Source organism: Salarias fasciatus, chromosome 10 (genome assembly GCF_902148845.1).
Source record: "Salarias fasciatus chromosome 10, fSalaFa1.1, whole genome shotgun sequence".
Classification (NCBI taxonomy): Eukaryota; Metazoa; Chordata; class Actinopteri; order Blenniiformes; family Blenniidae; genus Salarias; species Salarias fasciatus.
In genome coordinates this window covers 18281414-18300576 of record NC_043754.1, presented here as the reverse complement: position 1 = coordinate 18300576, position 19163 = coordinate 18281414, and the positions used below count along the sequence as shown (strand labels likewise).

The following is a 19163-nucleotide window of genomic DNA, read 5'->3' as shown; positions in this document are numbered from 1 at the left end:
AAGTTTAATATTCAATCTGTGTCACATGGCAGTTACAAAAATACAAGGTGACAGAACATATAACATCAAATAGCTTGCAAAATATTTTTTTTATAAACTTTATAAAGAGGACTATATACATAAGCATCTCTGTGACAAAAAAAGCAAGCTCAGGATAACAGGTGTGAGGCGTTATGGGTACACAGATTTACAACTAACAGCCTAAAACAATACAATGATCAGAGAAGTGCATGAGGGTGTGATTGCTTCCTGAACCTATGACACCCTTTCACAATAGAAAAAAGCCCTGTATCTATAAAAATGTTAACTGGGGTAAACAATACTGTTGGTCATACACACTGTCCCAGTTCAAATGTGTACAGCTGGGTACTGACATGGAGTAAAAATCAAGGCTGAATGGAGAAAAACAGCAAGTGTTCCCCTAAGTCACTGCTTACAAATGACAAAGTTAAATGAGATGCTGAAGGCGGACACATCTCAGTTTGGTGTTGCAATGTTTGACTGACTTGCAGTGGGAAAAAAAACTTTCTGCCGCTACATAATTCAGGCAGCTTGAGGTTTAAGGTTAGGGGAAAAAGTCAATCACAGCATGAATAAAAGGGTGTGGTGCAGATAAAGTTAAAAGACAACACAAAAAGACAACACGTCGGTTGCTTTTGCCAGCAGAGTTTGATCACCAGCGAGACGTTAAAGGCAGAATGTTGGAATCCACTCATGTTGCTGAAGGGTTTGATTTGAGATTTCTACTGGATGTTGAAGGAAATATACTGTGAATTGTGATAAACAACTGTGAGTTTCTACATGGGTTGAACGTGATAGCGTTTGTATACTATTTTCAAGGTAAAATTTGGGTTTACTTAAGCTCAATTGTTCTCGCACAATGGTTGAAGCAAAGAGTCTTGGCAAGGTGCTCGAATTAAAAAGGCAAATGAGCAAATGAAAACAAAATGTCTTAAACACATTGATTAATAGAAAATAATTAGTAAATATGTGTGGGAGTGCTGTGCTGTTTTCAGTTTAAATTTACTGATTTCTTGAACCTGTTCTTTCAGTTTCATGAGGTCAGTTATTTACTAAGTAAGACAAGGATGCTTCAGATTTATTGGTTCAGTGACCAACCTGTAAACTCAAAGAAGATTTTACACAAACACTTCTCTGCGTGGACCTTTTTCCTGAGCGGGCTGCGGTGGAAATGCTGGTCCTGGAAACGGTGCAGCAGTGCAATGGTGCGCCTCTGGATCCAGTTGGGTGTCGGGTGTGGCTGGAGGGCTGAGGAGGGCGTCGTAATCAAAGCCTTTGAGAGGCTGCAGAGACAGCGTGAGGCCCCGTCGAGCTTTGGCAGCTCGGTCCGGCCTCTCTCTCAGCTCCAGAATCACCTGCCGAGCCACAGTGATAAATATCAAGACACTTTGTTCCTCCCTACAATAATCCCTGAATAATCTGCTTGGTGTGTAGCTGGACAGGAGACTTCAGAAGTTACCTCGACTGGCTGACGCTGCATTAGGGAGAGGTCAAAGGTTGTTCCAAAGAAGAAAGTTTGTCGTTTGAACCGATCGAGGGTCCTCAAGCGGCGTGAGGGAGTCTTGCATAAAAGCTATACGGACAGATAAAGGACGTTTAATTTCACATTTAAAAAAGGTTTCAGATTTAGTAGTTACTTTCTCATGTAAAACATTTCCTCGTCATCTCAGTTGCGTGATTACTCTTGATGGAATTACCTCAGTTATTAGCAAGGCAAAGGGGGGTGTGAAGCTGAGGGGCATTTCATACGGAAAACTCCTGACTCTCCGCAGCATACTGCAGTGGTCTGGCTCTGGAGGCACAGGGAACTGAGGAGAGTTGGAAGAATGTGAATTCATCATATATAATGGTGCGATGATGTGCCATGCATCTCCACAAGTGTTTCCGATCTCACCTTCCCATTAACCAATGAGAATAGAAGAATTCCAAGAGACCACCAGTCAGCGGCATGGTTATAAGGTCCTCCACTCAGAACCTCGGGGGCTGCAGAGCACAGAGAAGATAATATGTGTGTCACGATCAGAAATAAACTTCATTCCATCAACTGTAGAGAAGAATGGATGTTTTCCTCACCCATATATTGGATTGTTCCACAAATGGTGAAGGCTCTTCCTCCTCTCTCGAGGCGGCGGGACAAACCAAAGTCAGCTAATCGGAGGTGTCCTGGTTTTAAAAAAAAGTGAGCTTTATTGTCAGTTTCTACAGCACAGGCAAGACACAGCAGAATAAAAATCAAATCTTGCTTATCCTCAAACGGTATAAACATATTTTCACTCAAAACACAAAAAATTGAAAATATGAAACATGAAAAGCAAGGCCCATGGGCCAAAGTCTGATGCAGTTGTCACTGAGTCTAATGTTTAAGTACTATAACGTTTCCTACTCAGGGCATTCATGTAATCAGTGAAGCTCTTTGGAAGTTGGAGCTATGCTGCTCTCTGCTGGGGACATGCTTTCACTCACCATTGTCTGTGAGAAGTATGTTTTCCATCTGCAGAAAAAGAGTAAATAAAAGACTGAAATACACTGAAAAGTCATTCACCTCTGAACAGAATGCTAAAGCACATTTTATTAACCCGGGGTTTTATACTAAACTACAAAATGCTTATAAATTATCATTCGATGCACAACATCATAAAGAGGACTACAAAAGGAAAGTGGAGTCTGTAAATGCACGATCAACTATACTTAAGCTGTATTTATAAAAAGAGTTCTATTTCCTAAAATACATATTATTTAATACTAAACACATCCATAAAAACATAGATGTTTTATAGATCACAAAGAAGGTAACGTGAGAAATTAACTGTTTTGCTTGAATAGAGGAATGTTTAAATGACAAACACATTTCTTCATCAACCACTATCAAAGTAAAATGAGAAAATTTTGATTTATTTTTACCTTAATATCTCTGTGGATGATCCCAAAGTTATGTAGAAACTCTGTGAACAACACAAATAAACAAAAACAATAACATAATGCAGATAACAAAGTTGTTTAAAATCCAAATGTTCTTAATGACGGAGTGAAAAACAAGAGTTGTTACTTGTTGCTGAGGGAAATCCTCTGAGAGCTTAGCTGATTTTAATCAGCACTGCTTTAACAATTACTCAATATTTAAAAAAAAAAAAGCTAATGGAAACATTTGCATTGATTTTTGAAGGCAGATATTAGGCCTTTGCCTAGCATACGCACCGAGTGCACATCCCAGCTCTGCAGCAAAAACCCGCACCGTGTCTTCTGTAAACTGACCGATCATCTGCCAGTAGGTGTAGAGGTCTCCGGTACTGCAGTAGTCACACACTGAGGGAGTAAAAGCAGCATTAAAACCTGCTTCTATGACGCAAACACTCAGGTGAGGGAAGGTGAAACACACACTGGTGAAACTAGGAGAGAGGTGGGTTGTCTGTAGAAAACTGACTTTGGAGGCAGATGAAAATATTTTAAAGATTTAAAGTTGTCAAGTTGCGGTTATGAGGTGTTTATGTGTTTAGAATAATAAATCATTTATGACGAATCGTGGATGCTGATGTGCATAAATTACTGTTGCATAATGTACCATAAAAAGATGATTAAAAACCTGTTGTTATTGCAAAAAAAAAAAAAAAAAAAAAAAAAAAAAAAACTGTCAACACTGATTTCAGTTAGGTCCTAATGAACAATAGACAATTCCATCATCTTTCTCATTATGTGTTAAGAGATGCACTGATGATTCACAGTTTCTGTGAACAGTCATAGCCTCCCTTTAGAAAGGGACATGCATTCTTGTTGAGCTGTGACAACGTTCAACATCTGGTCTCCGGGCGAACACGCTCTCTTCTCACAGGGGGTGGGGAAGCAAACAAAGTGGGTCACATTTTCTGAGTCAGTGGCTAATTTGGAAAAACAGGGTGAGCGCTCTGGAGGAGAGGGGAAAAAGGGCAAAGCAGCTGCACGATGCAGAGGGAGTGGTGGATCGGGGTTGTGGGGTTGTTCAATAAAGTCTCTCGGCAGTGTAAAAGCATGGTCACGCTTTGGTTCAATAAGTTCTACATGTTGGGTTGGGGATTGTGGGTAAATCCTAGAAAAAGCTGCCAGTGTTTAGGTGGGAAAAGGTAACGTGACGGGGGTTTTTGGAGAGTGGGTCTGGGTTGAAGTGGGGCACTGGCAGCTGTCTGACTCACTAATGTAGAGATGGCGCTGTGTCTGCCAGCAGTCCTGCAGGTCGTGGACAAATGGGTGGCGAACCTGTCGCTGTGGGCAAAGGTCAAAGATCAACCTGAAAACTCTCATTTCTGATGTTTGATCGTAGGAAGGTCAAAACTTTCGTTCTTCGGTTAAAATCTAAGAGAGCTCACATTTTGAGGGTTGAATTTAAAGCGTCAAAATGGAGGCTGAAGCTGGCCGGGACGGATATCACTTTTGAGGAAATAGTTCATAGACATTCAGAATACTTGAACCAGCTAATATTATTAATAATAGCAGATATAGACAAACACATATACATCTTCTGCATAAAGAAATACACCTTGCTGTGTTTAACCATTGAAATCTGCGATAATAGAAGAATAAGGCAAACTGTATTCATAGTAAAATATACAATACTGGAATGAAAAGTTTCTTGGAAAGCTCTGGTGCACTGATGTTTTCAGGATCTGGGGCAGTTGGAGGTGATGTTTCAAACAGATCTATGTTTCATAAAACATCGAACATTATCGAAATGATAAACAAGCTGAACGAACCTGGACAATAACTTCTTCTTTAGATTGGTCCAGGACCCCGAGTCTTAGGATCTCTGATTTAGGTATAACCTGATGGCAAAAAAAAAGAATAAGAAAATACTGAGTTGAAATAAGAAAACTGAATCCACGAGCTTTATTTATGATTTAATTAGTCAAATCAATCCATCAATCCTTTTTCCATGTGGATTCTGAGAGCTTTGAGAGCACCATATACACTTTCAAGTATCGGACATTTGTAAGGCCATCATTTAACCACACATGCATGTGTTTACAGTCAAACAGAAATATGCCAATGCAGGTTTGAGAAGACTCACTTTAACGGCGTATGTCCTCTGTTTGGTCTTGTCCTTCACTTTCAGAATCGGTCCAAATGAACCTTTGGCAATGTAACCAAGCACCTGATGAGCGGGAGAAGGAGATTAACCATAAGCCACATCAAGAGGTCAAAATCAGTCAAACTCAGGAATGTCTAGTCTTATATAAATTATTTCAACGATTCTACCGTATTCTGACTACCTGGAAGTGTTCGTGTCCAGGCACAGTTCTGTGGGGGAACTCCGGCAGGAACATGCTGATAAAGCCCGGGAGGCTCCACTCTGCTCTGAGCTTGCCCGGGCCGACTCCCGCCAGCCGCAGGACGTGCTCTGGGATCTCGGGGGCCTTGCCTTGGAGCATTCGACGCTGGCCCAGCTGGAGGGCTGGTGGGGCCAGGCGACACAGGGTTGCTGGGATGGACAAGCCAATGCTCGAGAGGAAGCCGCGCCAGCCAGATGAGAGGGCTTCATCTTCCTGGACTTCAGATGACCTCTGCGGGGGAGAAAAAAATCCAAGTTGGCCCCCGGGCAAATTTAGGGTATAAAGCCATGGTTCTGTTGCATCCAGAGTCATTTTGACATGAAACTTGTCAGTAACCACAGTTCTAAAGAAGTTTCAATGACACAAAAGGGAACTCTGATGCTCTCAAAAGAATTAATCCAGCCTGGACAAACAGTGTTTAATCAGGTGCTGTTTGCAGGATGTTCTAATTTTACTTGACCTTTAGGAAGTTCTGAACTCATTCGGCAAAATTATGCAAGATTTTACAGGACAAAACAATTGCACAAAACCAGCTTTAGTGTTTTAATGTTACATAACCATTGCTTTATAATCACAGTTTCTTTGCTGTTTTAAAGTCTGTGGTTACGCAATTCAACAGAAACAGCACAACAAGATAAAGAGCATCTGCAATCTCTACATAAATGCTCCGGAGCTGATTCCTGCTGTCAGCTGTGTCTCAACAGGAGAAGGAAAACCCTTTGGTCTATCCAATCTGCAGTCAGTAGGTCACAGAACCGTCCCCCCCGGGCCTCTATGCTGCACTACAGATCAGATCCTCTGCGGTGCAAAGATGTGCGCAGTGAAGCATCCAAGATGTCATTATCATCTGAGCCACATCAAGGGACGCATCTGCAGTCACTGTATAGGCTGGAATCAATGAATTAAACATATCGGAAACGAACAGTGGTCCTTGAATTTATCAGAGTTTCAAGTGTGTATTTGTCCATTTAATTTTAGGAGTCGCTTCAGGAAGCGTGCAGCTCCACCTTCAAAGCAAAGGCGTTAATAACATAAACACTCAGGTTAACAAACGGAGAGGATTTTGAAGAGTGTCCAACACAAGTCCTGACTTTATCATCACTTACTCTGCAAATCGGTTGCGTGTTATTTCGCTTAAACAGATGAACGCGTGCAGTGGAACAAGGCGGAGTAAAGACTCTGGCAAAAATCATAACGGAAACGGGGGAAGCCCGCGCGTGCGTCACACCTGAGCACGCACGAGCTCCATTCAAACTCACCTTCCTGTTTTTACTGCCGTCGGCCCCCATTAGTGAGGCAGGACATGAGCACCGAGACCCGAGTGCGGCGGCCGCTCCTCATCCAGGCTCCTCACATCGCGCCGCGCGCAAAAACGCCGCGTGCACGCCAAAGCCTCGCGCGCGGACCGATTTCAACAAGGCCGGGGGACGACGAGTTGCGGAGCAGCTTTCCAGCTGATCACGCTATCCGGTGTAAAATGTGACAGATATGGCGACATAAAAACAAGTTAATCCCGAGTGTGGGCAACGTCAGCAGCAAATCCGCCCACACCGCCGCCGTCCAATGAGACGATTACCGGGAGCTCAGCTCCCCCTGCTGCTCGCCGTCCTAATCAGAGCCGCAGACATCAGCTCTGCTGAACACCCTTTCTTCTATTTACTGCATCAATTGCATAATGTGCTTCTTATATCCAAAAAGGCATCTCCGAATGCATGTGTGGATGAACGCGCGCGTGGTGCAGGGGGCACCTCGTGACGCACCGCTCTCTACATTCACCCGTCTAAAAATAAACCGATGCATGCATAATTTCTGCTGCTTCAACATGTTGAGAGCAAACCCGAAAGGCTTCATTAAAGGTGAATTTATACTGTGTGGGAAGGAAACGCTTTGCTCAACAACCAGTCTGGAAATCAAAATATCAATTAAAACACACACTGCTCTGAAAGTAAAGGATAGAACTGTTCAGGTTACAAATTAAATAAAACATCCCAAACCAGATGACACAGCACAAGTGCTTTTATTTGGGACCGAGAACATAAAAAGCGACAACAGACCCATATGTATGCTTTACTTTCACATGTTTGTTTTGTTTTAACCAATGAATGGTCAGTTCTACAAAATAAACCAAAACAGTTGAGCTTTAAATAAACGAGTAGAAAAAGGGTTTGTGAATCATGTGGGAGCGCTGAGGGTTAAAGGAGCATCACATTCAGTCATCCTCATCAAAGTCCTTCTTGCCCTGGGGAGGTTTGGGTCCCCCTGCTGGTTTGGCCATGATGATCTGGAGAGAGAGGAACAGAAAAAAGTTTCTAATGAGACACTCGGAGGCATTTAGTTTCATACAAATAGGTTAAACGTGCCAGACAACCAACAGCGGATGGGAAACTTCAGACAACCTTCAACAAGTTGGCTAAATAATCATTTTGCATAGAAAACAAAACAGACAATTCAATCCAGATCTGGACAGATCTTACCAGCACCATCAACTGAGCGCTGTGTCTTATGCAAGACTTGTTTAAATCCCTACATATACAGCAGAAAGGCATATATGGTGATGAAATTTTCATGAATCCACATGGCAACACATCTGCACAAAGAGCCGTGATGGAAAATAGAAGCAGTGCGAAGTTGAGTGAACACAAATAATTTCACCTCAGTGAATATAACTTACAGAAAATTCCTTGAAATCAAGATATCAAAAAAACACTAAGTCTAGCAGTATATGGACTGATTTGGTTTCCACATTTTTGAGCAACATATTTTTTTCATTTTTCCAACAAAAGGTCAATGAGTCCATGCAGCATGCGGTCACACCACACGGTTATCCATTCGGTGCAGGTTTAGACGGCGGTTCAGTCACTATTCTTAAAAGCAGACCTGTGAACGGGTGAATCAAAATCAATAAGGCACTTCTTCTTCTCAGCCAGTTGTGTTGGGCACCCAGTGTTAGTAGTGACAGGCAAAACAACCGACATTTCACTGCAGTGTCCTGTGAGTGGGTCTGACTTTAAAGCTCATTCCAGCACCTACTAAACAGAGGGTGTGTGCACGTGTGCGCGCCCTCTAATGATGAGTGTCAAAATGATCGGGCTCCTCAGTCCAATCGTCCTTGTCCCAATGGCCTCTCTGCTTGGGAGCTTTGGGTCCCCCTGCAGCCTTAGCCATGATGATCTGGATCGCACATACAGCATATACAACACACACCGACATCAGCACCGGACAGTGGGCGCTCACACAGCGCTGCTTGCTCGACCGCTGAGGCCAAACGGTCGTATAAACTCACACCTCAGCATATGGTGGCTTTTCATTACAAGGGAGCAAAAAGATGGAATACATCTTTGATCTGTCTTGTCAGAAGACATCCAAAAAAAAGGCTGTGCGCACCGTAATTGCAGCTTTGAGGGTACTCCTGATGATGTGCGGACCCTTGTGCGTCGGGGGGGTTTGTTCACTCACCTGATCCACCCGCAGCACGGTGATGGCAGCGTTGGTGGCCATTTTGACGCCCCAGTATTTCACCAGGTACGGCTCCAGGATGCCAGCTTCGAGCATGTCCTTCACAGCGGGGCCGTCTCCCTGAGGACGACACGAGAGCCCAGCTGTCACAGCCAAACCGGACACACACTCCTTCCATGGAATCAGGCACGTTACAAAATGCACTGAGCAAATGGCTGAGTTGCATTTAGGGGAATAAAAAGATGTTAAAAAAAACTGCACCAGATTATTATTCATATCAGGTGATCAAAGATAGATTAAATGAAAGATATCAAGCAAAAGTACGTATTGTTGAATGATAAGTTTGTTTATACAATAAGCATTGCGGTGCTTGCAATCGTGTGATTTAGCTCAAATATGAACAGGAAGGTATTAGGTCACAACTGAAGATGAAAGAGAACCTGAAATTGTACATTACATGACTCTGGACCACAAACAAACCTCAATGTCGAAGCCCATGTTCTTGTTTCCCTCGTGATGCGCAGAATACATTTTTGAAATGAGCTCGCTCCCCTTCACTCCAGAGTTCTCGGCCAGGGCTCGCGGCAGCGCCTCAAACGCTTCGGCAAACTTCTTGATGGCGTACTGCTCCAGGCCGGGGCAAGACTGCGGAGTGGGAGGAAGCAGGGGATTATGTTTCTTGTTTCTGCAATACGAAAATCAAAGGGTAGAGGGCTTCATACTTCAGTTAATGCACACAAATCTGCATACCTCTCCATATGAGGTGATGTTTTTGGCCAACTCGATCTCAGTGGCTCCAGCGCCAGGGACCAGACGCTTGTCCTGAAGACAACAGGGAAAGAAAAAATTTTTTTAAATCCGTGGCTCAAAATTGGACAGTTATGTACAGTTCAAGTTAGATAGATTAGCCAGATGTTGGTACCTACCCTGACCAGGACCTTGAAGGTGTTGACTCCGTCATCGACGGCCCTCTCGATGTCGTCCATCAGGTTGTCGGTGGAGCCTCTGATCACTACTGTTGAAATGGCACCGTCTTCTTTCTCTGTGTAACACAGAAAACAAGCGAGCAGTGTGTTAGGTCTGAAACCTGCATGGAGCAAAGATTTTGAAAAAAAACAAAACACCAATTTTGGACAGCGGCCTACCGTGTTTGAAGACGACCACCTGAGTGTCTCCCACCTCTGTCAGGTACACGTTATCGCAGTGGCCCATCTCCTCAGGAGTGGGGGCAGTCTGAGAAGACACAAATCAATTTCAGACAATACTGATTTGAGCAATTGTGATGGAAAAAAAAAAAATAAAATCAATGGGTTGAGACTATTCTTACCATCCTTGGTAGGGCTACAGCTCCCACAGTCTTACATAACCTCCGGAGGTCAAACTTGCTGTTAAGTCTGAAATATGGAAAAAAAAAAACTGAGCCTGAAAGATGACACTTATGAATAAAAAAAATAATTCTTCAAACAAACACTATTAATAATTATTCAATCAAGTTCAACATTTTCCATGCTAATTTACACTTATCCCCATCACACCTGGTGAGGATCTTACCTGACCACCATGAGCTTGTATTTGTTGGCATAGTGCAGCGCCATGTCGGCTACTTTACCGCCGGTAACCACCACGTTGGCTCCAGCCTCCTTGATGGCCTTCACCTGAGCCTCCATCATATCCTCCTCACCCTTGCTGAAGTTCATGAGTTCCTGTGCATTGTTTATCAACACTGTACCCTGCAAAGCACATGGGATCATTTCCACAACGCCACAACTATAGACAGGACAGGACTGAAGCAACCTCAGTTATGTTATTTAAACATGTGCTTAAAAATAAGAAATTGCAAGTCCTGACAGAAAGTGAAGTTTTTTTTTGTTTGGTTTTTTTTTTTCTTACCTTGGTCTCTGTCACCATGCAGTCGAAGGGGCAGGAGAAGACAGCCACCTTGGCGTCTTTGACCGATGTGATGTCTCCTTCGGCCTCTTTCTTGAAGACCATGCCGTGGAGCATAGAAGACGCAGTCACCCCACACCCCTGGAAACGCCAAGAGAAGCACTCAGACGAGGATGGGAAAAACAAAAACCAAACGAAACTAAATCTTGCTGCTTACCAATATCTTGCACACTCTCACGCTGTCAACGTTGAAACTGCCAGATTCTGGGAAGATGGAGACTGGAGCCCAAGGTGGGTTGAGGAAAAGAAAAAAAAAGAAAAAAATGTATAGAGCTCATATAAATATCCAGAAAATCTTCGGCGACAGCTAAAGTGGGTGTCGGTGCTTTGGACTGACCACAGGCCTGTGCGATGAGGTTGGCAAGGAAGTCTTCGTTGCCGTACTGCTTGCTCATCACCGCTGTACGGATGAGAGACGCCGCCTCCTTCACATCGTGCAGGTTCTTTGCTGAGGAGCAAACGCAGTCTGGCAGGATCTCCAAAGCTTTCTTACAGGCTTTCTCATAGCCTTCGATCACCTGTAGCAAGACACAAAGATAATACTGAGAAATTGGAGAACCATATTTGAGTTTTAGACCGTATGTTTCTACAATATTTCATCTTTGAAGAATATCTGAAGCAAAATATTTACAGTTGATCCTCATAACAATCAGACCTCAATAAATTCTAAATGCACTAATTGAAACATATCAAACAAATGGGTCAAACTTAGTCTGCCTGTTGATCTGAGAGTACTCACAGCTTCTGATAATTGCTTTTTTTGTATGATTATAGGTGGTTATATTGACACACAAAGCATGCAGCAGAGATCCTTTGCTTACCTCGGACACAGACAGGCCCATTCTGAGAAGCTCCTCAGCCAGCTCCAGCAGCGCTCCGGCAAACACCAGGACAAAGTTGGTGCCATCTCCAACCTCCTGCTCTTGCATGTGAGACGCCATCACAATCATTTTGGCGGCGGGATGCTGAACCTATGTAACAGACAAAGAAATGACAAAGAAATAATGAAACCATCAATAGAAATTCAACTTTAAGGCAGTAAGCCGGATAAAGACGTTCAACTTTCTCACCTCAAGCTCTCTGAGGATAGTTGCGGCATCATTAGTGACAAAGAGCTTCTCCAAGTGGTTGATGACCATTTTGTTCATGCCTGAGACACAAAAAAGACACAGCTGATGACTGCAGACTCTTCAACCAAAATGTATATGGATCTAATAAATCAGAATCCAATTACAATCATCTACACATCTGGAGGGCAAGTCAACTCACCATTAGGCCCATAGGCAGTGCGTGTGGTCTGAGAGAGCTCCTTGCATGCTCTGATGTTACGAAAGATTGCTTCCTCAAGCCCTGAATAGTGCTGTAATGGGCGAGAAAATGTTTATTCAAAAGCTTCCTCTTCACAGATATGTGTTAAAAGCAATGTGATTTTCTACAGTATAATAATGTAAATTGATTTATTAGCATATGGGCTAAATCGAAAACAGAGGAGTCATCATGGTGCAGGCAGATGTGAACAATCAGATCCTCAATGATGTGCACGGTGACTGGGTGTGACTGCAGTCTGACAGCCGCTCAATGCTGCGGCAGACGCATTACAGACACGTGCGGAATGAATAAGCGTTAAATCAGACATTGAAACTCCAAAAAAGTATCCTGCCACCCCTCACAACAAGCCCTGGGTGGAGCAGCCCACAGCGGCCTAGCTGCTTTCTAGAACTCTCCCACATGACTGTGAATGAGCGCTAACTCAGCGGCTAGCATGAGCTAACACGCTAGGCACAAAACACCGCCTGTCAAGTAACAAGAATCACCAGCGCGCGGTTTTTAACTTCACCTTGGCACCATCCTTTAACATTTGGGCAAAACCCGGCGCTTTGGGGACGTGGAGAGCCATTTCGGGATGATAAGCAGCCCCGGTGTGTTGAAGAAGGTAGCCGCGTGCTTTCAGCTCTGGGTACAAAGCCGGAGAGACCGAGGGGGAGGCGGGGCCAGTCGCGCGGAGACTCACTACAGGAAGCGACGAGGGACAGAAAGATTCTTTTGCGTTTCACGAGCTTTGCTGGAAACACGCCACACGGTGACGCTCTCGTATAATCCAGACCCTTTCTGCATCTCCATGTAGATCCTCAGCTGAAGGAATCATGAAGTGCTCTATAACTTTCTGTTACACTGTTGCCGTGACCTTGGATTTAAGAAAGCAGAGTTCAAAAACACCTGCACTGGACATTACACCCCAAATCATGACTGACCGTGGGTATTTCACACTGGATCTCAAGCAGCTCACCTGTCTTCCTCCACACCCTTGGACCTTGATTCCTGAATGAAAGCCACACTTTACTTTCATCAGAGAAGAGGACCTTGGGCCACTGGCCAACAGTCTAGTCCTTCTTCTCCTTGGCCCAGTTGAGACTCTCTCTTCTTACGTTGGCTCAGGCCCAGAACTTGCCCAGTTTCAGTCCATCTCCCAGATGCATCTGAATGTTATGGTTTTAGAAGCTGTGACTCCCACCTGATTCCACTCCTTGATTCTTGAATCTCCTGTTTGATAATGCGCTGAAGTCCATGGTCATCTCTTTTGCTGGAACTTTTCGCTCTTCCACTAGGCTTTCCATTGATATGCTTGGACACAGCATCCTGTGAACTGATTCTTCCACACCATTCTAATTTTTAGAATTCCTGTTTTCGTGGGTTTTAAGTGCTGGAAGGCCAGATTACGTGAAAATAAACAAATAAATACTTAAAAGCATGTAAATTGTGGGCCCTGAATCTATTATCTATTAATGTTTAACTTTATGAATGGAATTAAGGAAATAAGTTGTTCCTTGATATTCTATTTTTTTGGAAAAAGTCTGTACATATGTTAGTTATTTTTCACATTTATGCAAGTCAAGTCACTGATATGTATAGGTTACTTATTAACAGCACATGAGAAAAATGTTTCTCTCTCAAAAGAAGAGGGAAATCAACTCTTCTGAGGGAGGCACATGAGAAACTGTCAGCTCTAATTTTAAAATATGCCCCAAATGAATACATCTCTTCATAAAAGCAGCGTTCCTGCTTTGCATCTGTCAAGTTTAGGGATGACTTTGCATGTTATGACTGATAATCATGAGTGAATTTATAATCTCCCAGCACAGCAAAATGTCCACCCTTAATCATGAGCTATCTACACTGAAATAAATCAAACTGCTAGACTTTCAAAATGAAGGTAAGTTGTTGCATTGTGTGCATTATGGAGACTAATTTTCATCTGATTCCTAATTTCTTATTGTATCCAAACATTTCCCTGGTCAAGAACAATATAATCATTAACACCAGTTTAGATGTTTTTGTAAGAAAAATATGACCATTGAAGAACTTCATTTACAACAGGAAGAAAAAAAGATATAAACCACAGACTGTTGAAGCTTATAGTTTTTATTATGTATTTTTTTTCAGCCAGACTTAATGTCCTTTTTCACTTTAAACCCAAAAAAGGAGGCACCGATACATAAAAGCAGTGTTTCACTTCCTCAGAGGCTATGAAGTAAAAAAACTAACAGTCGCTACACTTTATTAAATCATCATCGCCCTTCATCTGGTAATGAGCCGGTAAATCTTTCCCCATCACATTACCAGATGATTTATGTGAACAATATGGATTCATGATTCATCCACAAACCATTAGAAGTGTTGGCCACCATCCCAAGTAAAGTCCCTATTAAAACACTGCTTCAGTAAACCATATAAAACCCTCCCCTTTCACAGAAAATACACTTTAAATATGGTATAATCAAATGTCATATATAAAACCATAGCTGTTAGTAACATTGTTGCATACATTAAAGTGAAGGGAGCCGAGTTCCCCTTCTGTGAATTTAGTGTTAGTATTTTGGTACTGTGCAGCGTCTCTTTAAAACCAGACGTCAGAATAGATTCTAACAGTGAGAAAATCTAACATTAGTATGTTAAGTCTGTAACTAAAACATTTGTAGCAGCTATGACGGATAAATCAAAAATATAGAAATCCCTTTGGTTGCTACAATGAGGATATTATGCCCATAACTAGCTAACCCAAAACATGTAAACAGACAAGATTCACACCGGTGCTGCTAATTTGCACCACATGGATATAAAAAGAAGGAAGACAAGCTGCCGTGTGACAATCTCCCCTGTGTCATGACAACACTTAAAGTACACGTAACAGTGACACCACATTAATAATAAATGGCTACAAAAGGTCCTGTATTTCATAAACACACACACATACGCACACACGTGGTTTAGTTAGGTTTGCGAATAGTGTTCACAGCCGTGTTGGCCCAGCCCTCCAGCCTGTCCGAAAGCTTTGTGGCTCGACGCGTGAGGTTTGAGGGACAGAGTTTACCGCTGGGGTCTAACTTTCTCATCACAGCTCCACCAGAACGTTGCCCCGCACCGGATCTGTGAAGACAGGGGGATCACAAATGAGTGGAAACAAAGTGTTAAAAGACAGGAACAAGCAGTGAATCAAGTGTCCACTGCAGCCAACAAGTTTGTTTTAAGACCCTTTATCAAGCAAAATTTTGAAATTTCTCCCTTTTACTTGCATCTCACGATAATTAGATGCTTAAAGTCACACAATACATTTCTAAATACACTGATGTTTGTTGCAATTGCAATATTTATGGAATTTGTAAAAAAACATCACAGCAAAGCTGACACTTTTTCTTATTAGAAGCAAAACAGTTTTTTCCATTTTCTTTGAAAAAAATAATGTAAACACTAACAATAAGGCAGCAGAGAAAAGGTCAATATGTGAAGAAAGATTGTTAAGAAAGAGAGGTGTGAGTGTGGCAGAGGAGGAGCATTCTGTACTGGTGCAGTCAGTTTTCAGTTGCGAAAGCAAAGTTTGTTCATTGTAAGGTCGTTCACTTTCATAAACAGTCCATGCAAGCCTTTCGGTGAGCTCTGCCGTGTGCTCTCATGTTGCAAAATTAGTTCAAGCAAATGTTTCGAGAACTTTTGACAGATGGATTTACCTTCTGATTTACTCCCCAATTAGGGAATAGTTGAACCGCCTGCCATTGGTGGAAAAGAAATTTGTTTATTTTACCCACAATGTTTCACAAGGTGCTTCGAGCAGCTGGTGGCACACATAACAGATAAGGTCACTGTTCTTGTGAATTTCTTTGAGAGAATCTTTTTTTTTGGGGGGGGGGGGGCAGTGCATTATCATTTTGAATGTTAACACAGGAAGTGAAATGAAAAACAAAGCACATTTTTGTCATTTCATCTGGTTCCAATTCCCACACCCATGCAGTCTCCCTCTCTCTCTTCCTCCCTACGCTTCAGAATACCACAAACCGACCCAGTTTCAAATAGAAGCGGGAAGAATGTGGAAGGGGAGGGGAAGGAAGCCCGGGGTCCCACAAACAGTGATATGGATTCTTGGGGTGGGAGGGGTGAGAGAGAGTGCAGTCATGTGCCTCTGCTGCCTCCTCTATGCACAGCATGCCTGAATAATCATGGAATGAAGGCTCTCATAATTTAACACAATACTCTCATTCACCCACATAACTTAGTCTTTCAAACTTTATTTTTTCATTTTAAAGCATGCAGCCTCACTCCTAAAAATACAAAACAAGCATTGTTTATTGAAAGTAATTTAAATATAAAAAGTCCTTCACCTGTCATCTCTGCCAATAAGATCGTCAAAGGCCTTTGACAGATGCTTCAGCTTCCTGAGTCCAGTGGAAACTGACTCCAAATCGTGGTCAAATTTTCTGTCACAATACAGAAAAGACACTTTCAGAAACAGAAATAAAAAACCAATGCAAGAAACACAAAAATAAAAGAAAATAATATCAGGAAGCTTGCACCAAAGCACTAGACACAAAAGCTGTATGAAGCATGGAGGCAAATGTGTAACTAACAGTAGGTTAGAGGATAAAAACACTTACAGTCTCTGGTTCTGCGTGTTGGGAGAAGCAAAAGGACTTCGTAATGCAGCCATACGGACCAGTTGCCTCCTTCCTCCACCTGTTTTCACTCCACGCACAGATGCTTCGGGAGTTTTTTTCCTTCTAGATCCCGGAGTACTCCCGGGCCTGGCTGTGGATCTGGGAGTGCGTCTGGGTGTTGTAGCACGGGCGGGTGTACGCTTTGGGGTGCACGAGGTGGAACCAGAAGCATTTTCTCCATCACGACCCGGAGTCGCTACCAAACAATTCTCACGAGTGAACTCTCTGTTCCTCTGGAACCTCTGAGTGAAAGAGCAAAACAAAAGAAAGGGAGATGACAAAGGTGGAAAGGGACAATTGATTGATGGCTGCACTTGAATCTTAAAAGAAAAAAGTGGGTGAGGGGCACTTGATATTCAGATATGTTCACACCCAAATTAAACCACTTGACATGGAAAGACCTCTAGACTCAACCAGACCAACTCATCTACCTGGTAAACTTCAGTGATGGAGTTCCTGGCACTGCGAGTGAATTTGCGAACCGTGCTGGGTTTTGCTTGCTCCTCCGGGGTTTCTCCGGTCAGAGTCTCTGGAAGGGAATTGGTCTGCACAGAGCGCAGTGGGAGCCGCTTGCGCAGAGACATTCGCAGGGAGTTGAGTGAAGACGAAGACCGAAGCTTGCGGAAACGGTCTGGAGCATCCGGGGAGCTTTCTGCCTCATCAGACTCATCCAGGACTGTGTGTGCCCGCCAGACTCCAACCATCACTTTACCAACCCCATCCATCATTGTAGACGCCATACGGACTGACCTGAGCGAAAGCAACAAAACAAACCGCATCACAAACCAGTTTCATAGCTTGCTTTCAGACATCAGAATGAACTTCAGTTTGGTGTAAGCCTAATGATGTTGTTGTAGGGTGATGTTTAAACAAAATCAAGTTTAAGAAATATTAGGTGGACACCTCTTTCCTCCCATCAGGCTGGAAATTTGCTTCTTTTCTTTACTTTGTATTTTGTAGAGCTCACTAGTTGCTCTCACTCCGTTGTTTTTACATTTAACAGGTGAATCAACATTCTTGACTCCTTTTTCAGATGCACATTTAAAAACCATTGGAGTCATAAACATGTACAGTAAATTGAGTATTTTGAAGATGCTAAAGTCAAAATATCCAAATTTTACGTTTCAGAAAACAGTAAACAACTTAGCAATCTCGAGGAAATAAGAAAAGAGAAACAAAGATGAAAATGACCCGTAACAACAGTAATCATGTTAGAGAGAGCTCCGCAGGTTTTGTTTGATTGAGTTCTCAGACTGCCCTGCCCTGCTAGAGTTACCCAAAAACATCAGACGGAAGGAGGCTTATACGCCTCTTTAACAACATCAGTTACTCCAAAAACAATGAAACACCAATGAAATGTTAAAGCCTCTCCATAAAACATTTCCAAACATGATCGCCAGAAAGTCCCTGCTTGTCATTAACACAACAATAGCGAGCTGAGCAGGCGACGGAACAACTCGCTGCTCGGATAATTTACAACATAAACGAGTCAACGGAAAGTATTTCAGTCTGTACAACTAAACACGGACTATCTGATGTGTGTGTGTGTGTGTTTCTTACCTTAAAGTTTGCGTGTGTGTGAATCGTCGTGCCCGAGTTCGAGCCGCCTGTTGCTCGCTTTCCTTTTTTTTCTTTCTTTCTGTTTGAATTTGGCGCTGGAGGAAAGGCACGCGGGGCCACGCCCTTTACGCGCGGATCAATAGCGTAATCAGTGACGTCATCACGCGACGGTCGTATAGCGCATAACGCACACGCTTTAAATTAAATGTTTTATTTTTGAATTTTCGATTTATTGAAAAACTTTTAATGCCCCGTTGTGCTGTAAGATCCATCTGCTTGAGCATTTATTACCCTACTTATACAATTCAACCGATTTAATCTGCAATTTAATCAGCAAACTGTTTTTTCTTTTATCCTGTTGTGTTTCATGTTTTTTTACGTACTTTACCACATCATTATTACCTTTCCAAGCAGTTATACAAATACAAATAAGAAAAAAGAAAGAAAGACAAACAGAAAAACAATGTTGATTTCAAATATGTGGGAAAGTTTTTATTGTTTACCTTGAATTTCTGTCCTACTCCTGTTTCCTTCCATAGCTCAAAAACAATGCATGCTGGGATGGATCACCCTGAATGTGTCCACAATCAGTTAGGATCAGCTCCCTGCAACCCTGCATCGGATAACGCTAAGATTGATAGGTAAGATAAGACTGTAATGTCTCTGATATCGTAAATTGTGAAAACATTTCCTCGCGAAGAGTTATAAAAGAACAATAAAATCAGCTTCAAAGTCTAAATTTAAATGTTGCTGTGTCGTAACAGATCTCCAAACAGATTAAAGTGAATTGATTTGAAACAAACTAGCCAGCAGATGTCACCACAGACTGTCACGTGGCTCTTTCTTTTCTCCCTCTGATGAGACCTTGGTCACGTTAATTTGTTTTGTTTTAATAAAA

The 19163-nt window shown here is 42.6% G+C and overlaps 3 protein-coding genes across 4 annotated transcripts; all 3 read right to left on the bottom strand.

The window, feature by feature from the left end:
* Positions 1 to 3: 3 nt before the first annotated feature.
* On the bottom strand, positions 4 to 6918 carry rskrb (ribosomal protein S6 kinase related b). The gene is made up of 13 exons (XM_030101735.1): positions 6578 to 6918; positions 5259 to 5549; positions 5057 to 5140; positions 4743 to 4811; positions 4185 to 4254; positions 3217 to 3324; positions 2923 to 2963; positions 2485 to 2512; positions 2095 to 2184; positions 1916 to 2004; positions 1719 to 1829; positions 1481 to 1594; positions 4 to 1376 (listed from the first exon to the last, which is right to left on the bottom strand). The coding sequence occupies exons 1-13, from the start codon at positions 6605 to 6607 to the stop codon at positions 1140 to 1142; spliced, it is 1362 nt and encodes a 453-aa protein (XP_029957595.1). The 5' UTR covers positions 6608 to 6918; the 3' UTR covers positions 4 to 1139.
* A 393-nt stretch (positions 6919 to 7311) lies between these two features.
* Positions 7312 to 12618, bottom strand: cct8 (chaperonin containing TCP1, subunit 8 (theta)). Of its 2 annotated transcripts, none has more exons than XM_030101114.1 (15): positions 12559 to 12618; positions 11991 to 12081; positions 11792 to 11871; positions 11543 to 11692; positions 11059 to 11239; positions 10879 to 10940; positions 10665 to 10802; positions 10326 to 10504; positions 10102 to 10168; positions 9920 to 10007; positions 9701 to 9816; positions 9525 to 9596; positions 9255 to 9419; positions 8775 to 8894; positions 7312 to 7599 (listed from the first exon to the last, which is right to left on the bottom strand). In XM_030101114.1, the coding sequence occupies exons 1-15, from the start codon at positions 12616 to 12618 to the stop codon at positions 7528 to 7530; spliced, it is 1641 nt and encodes a 546-aa protein (XP_029956974.1). In that variant the 3' UTR covers positions 7312 to 7527. The 2 variants fall into 2 exon arrangements, with proteins under 2 accessions (XP_029956974.1, XP_029956973.1); XM_030101113.1 differs by lacking the exon at positions 7312 to 7599 and adding an exon at positions 8342 to 8489.
* Positions 12619 to 14156: 1538 nt separating this feature from the next.
* Positions 14157 to 18321, bottom strand: pimreg (PICALM interacting mitotic regulator). Its single transcript, XM_030101115.1, has 5 exons — positions 18266 to 18321; positions 17137 to 17455; positions 16646 to 16947; positions 16373 to 16468; positions 14157 to 15146 (listed from the first exon to the last, which is right to left on the bottom strand). Exons 2-5 carry the CDS (start codon positions 17443 to 17445, stop codon positions 14987 to 14989), a joined length of 867 nt encoding a protein of 288 aa, XP_029956975.1. The 5' UTR covers positions 17446 to 17455; positions 18266 to 18321; the 3' UTR covers positions 14157 to 14986.
* Positions 18322 to 19163: the final 842 nt, after the last annotated feature.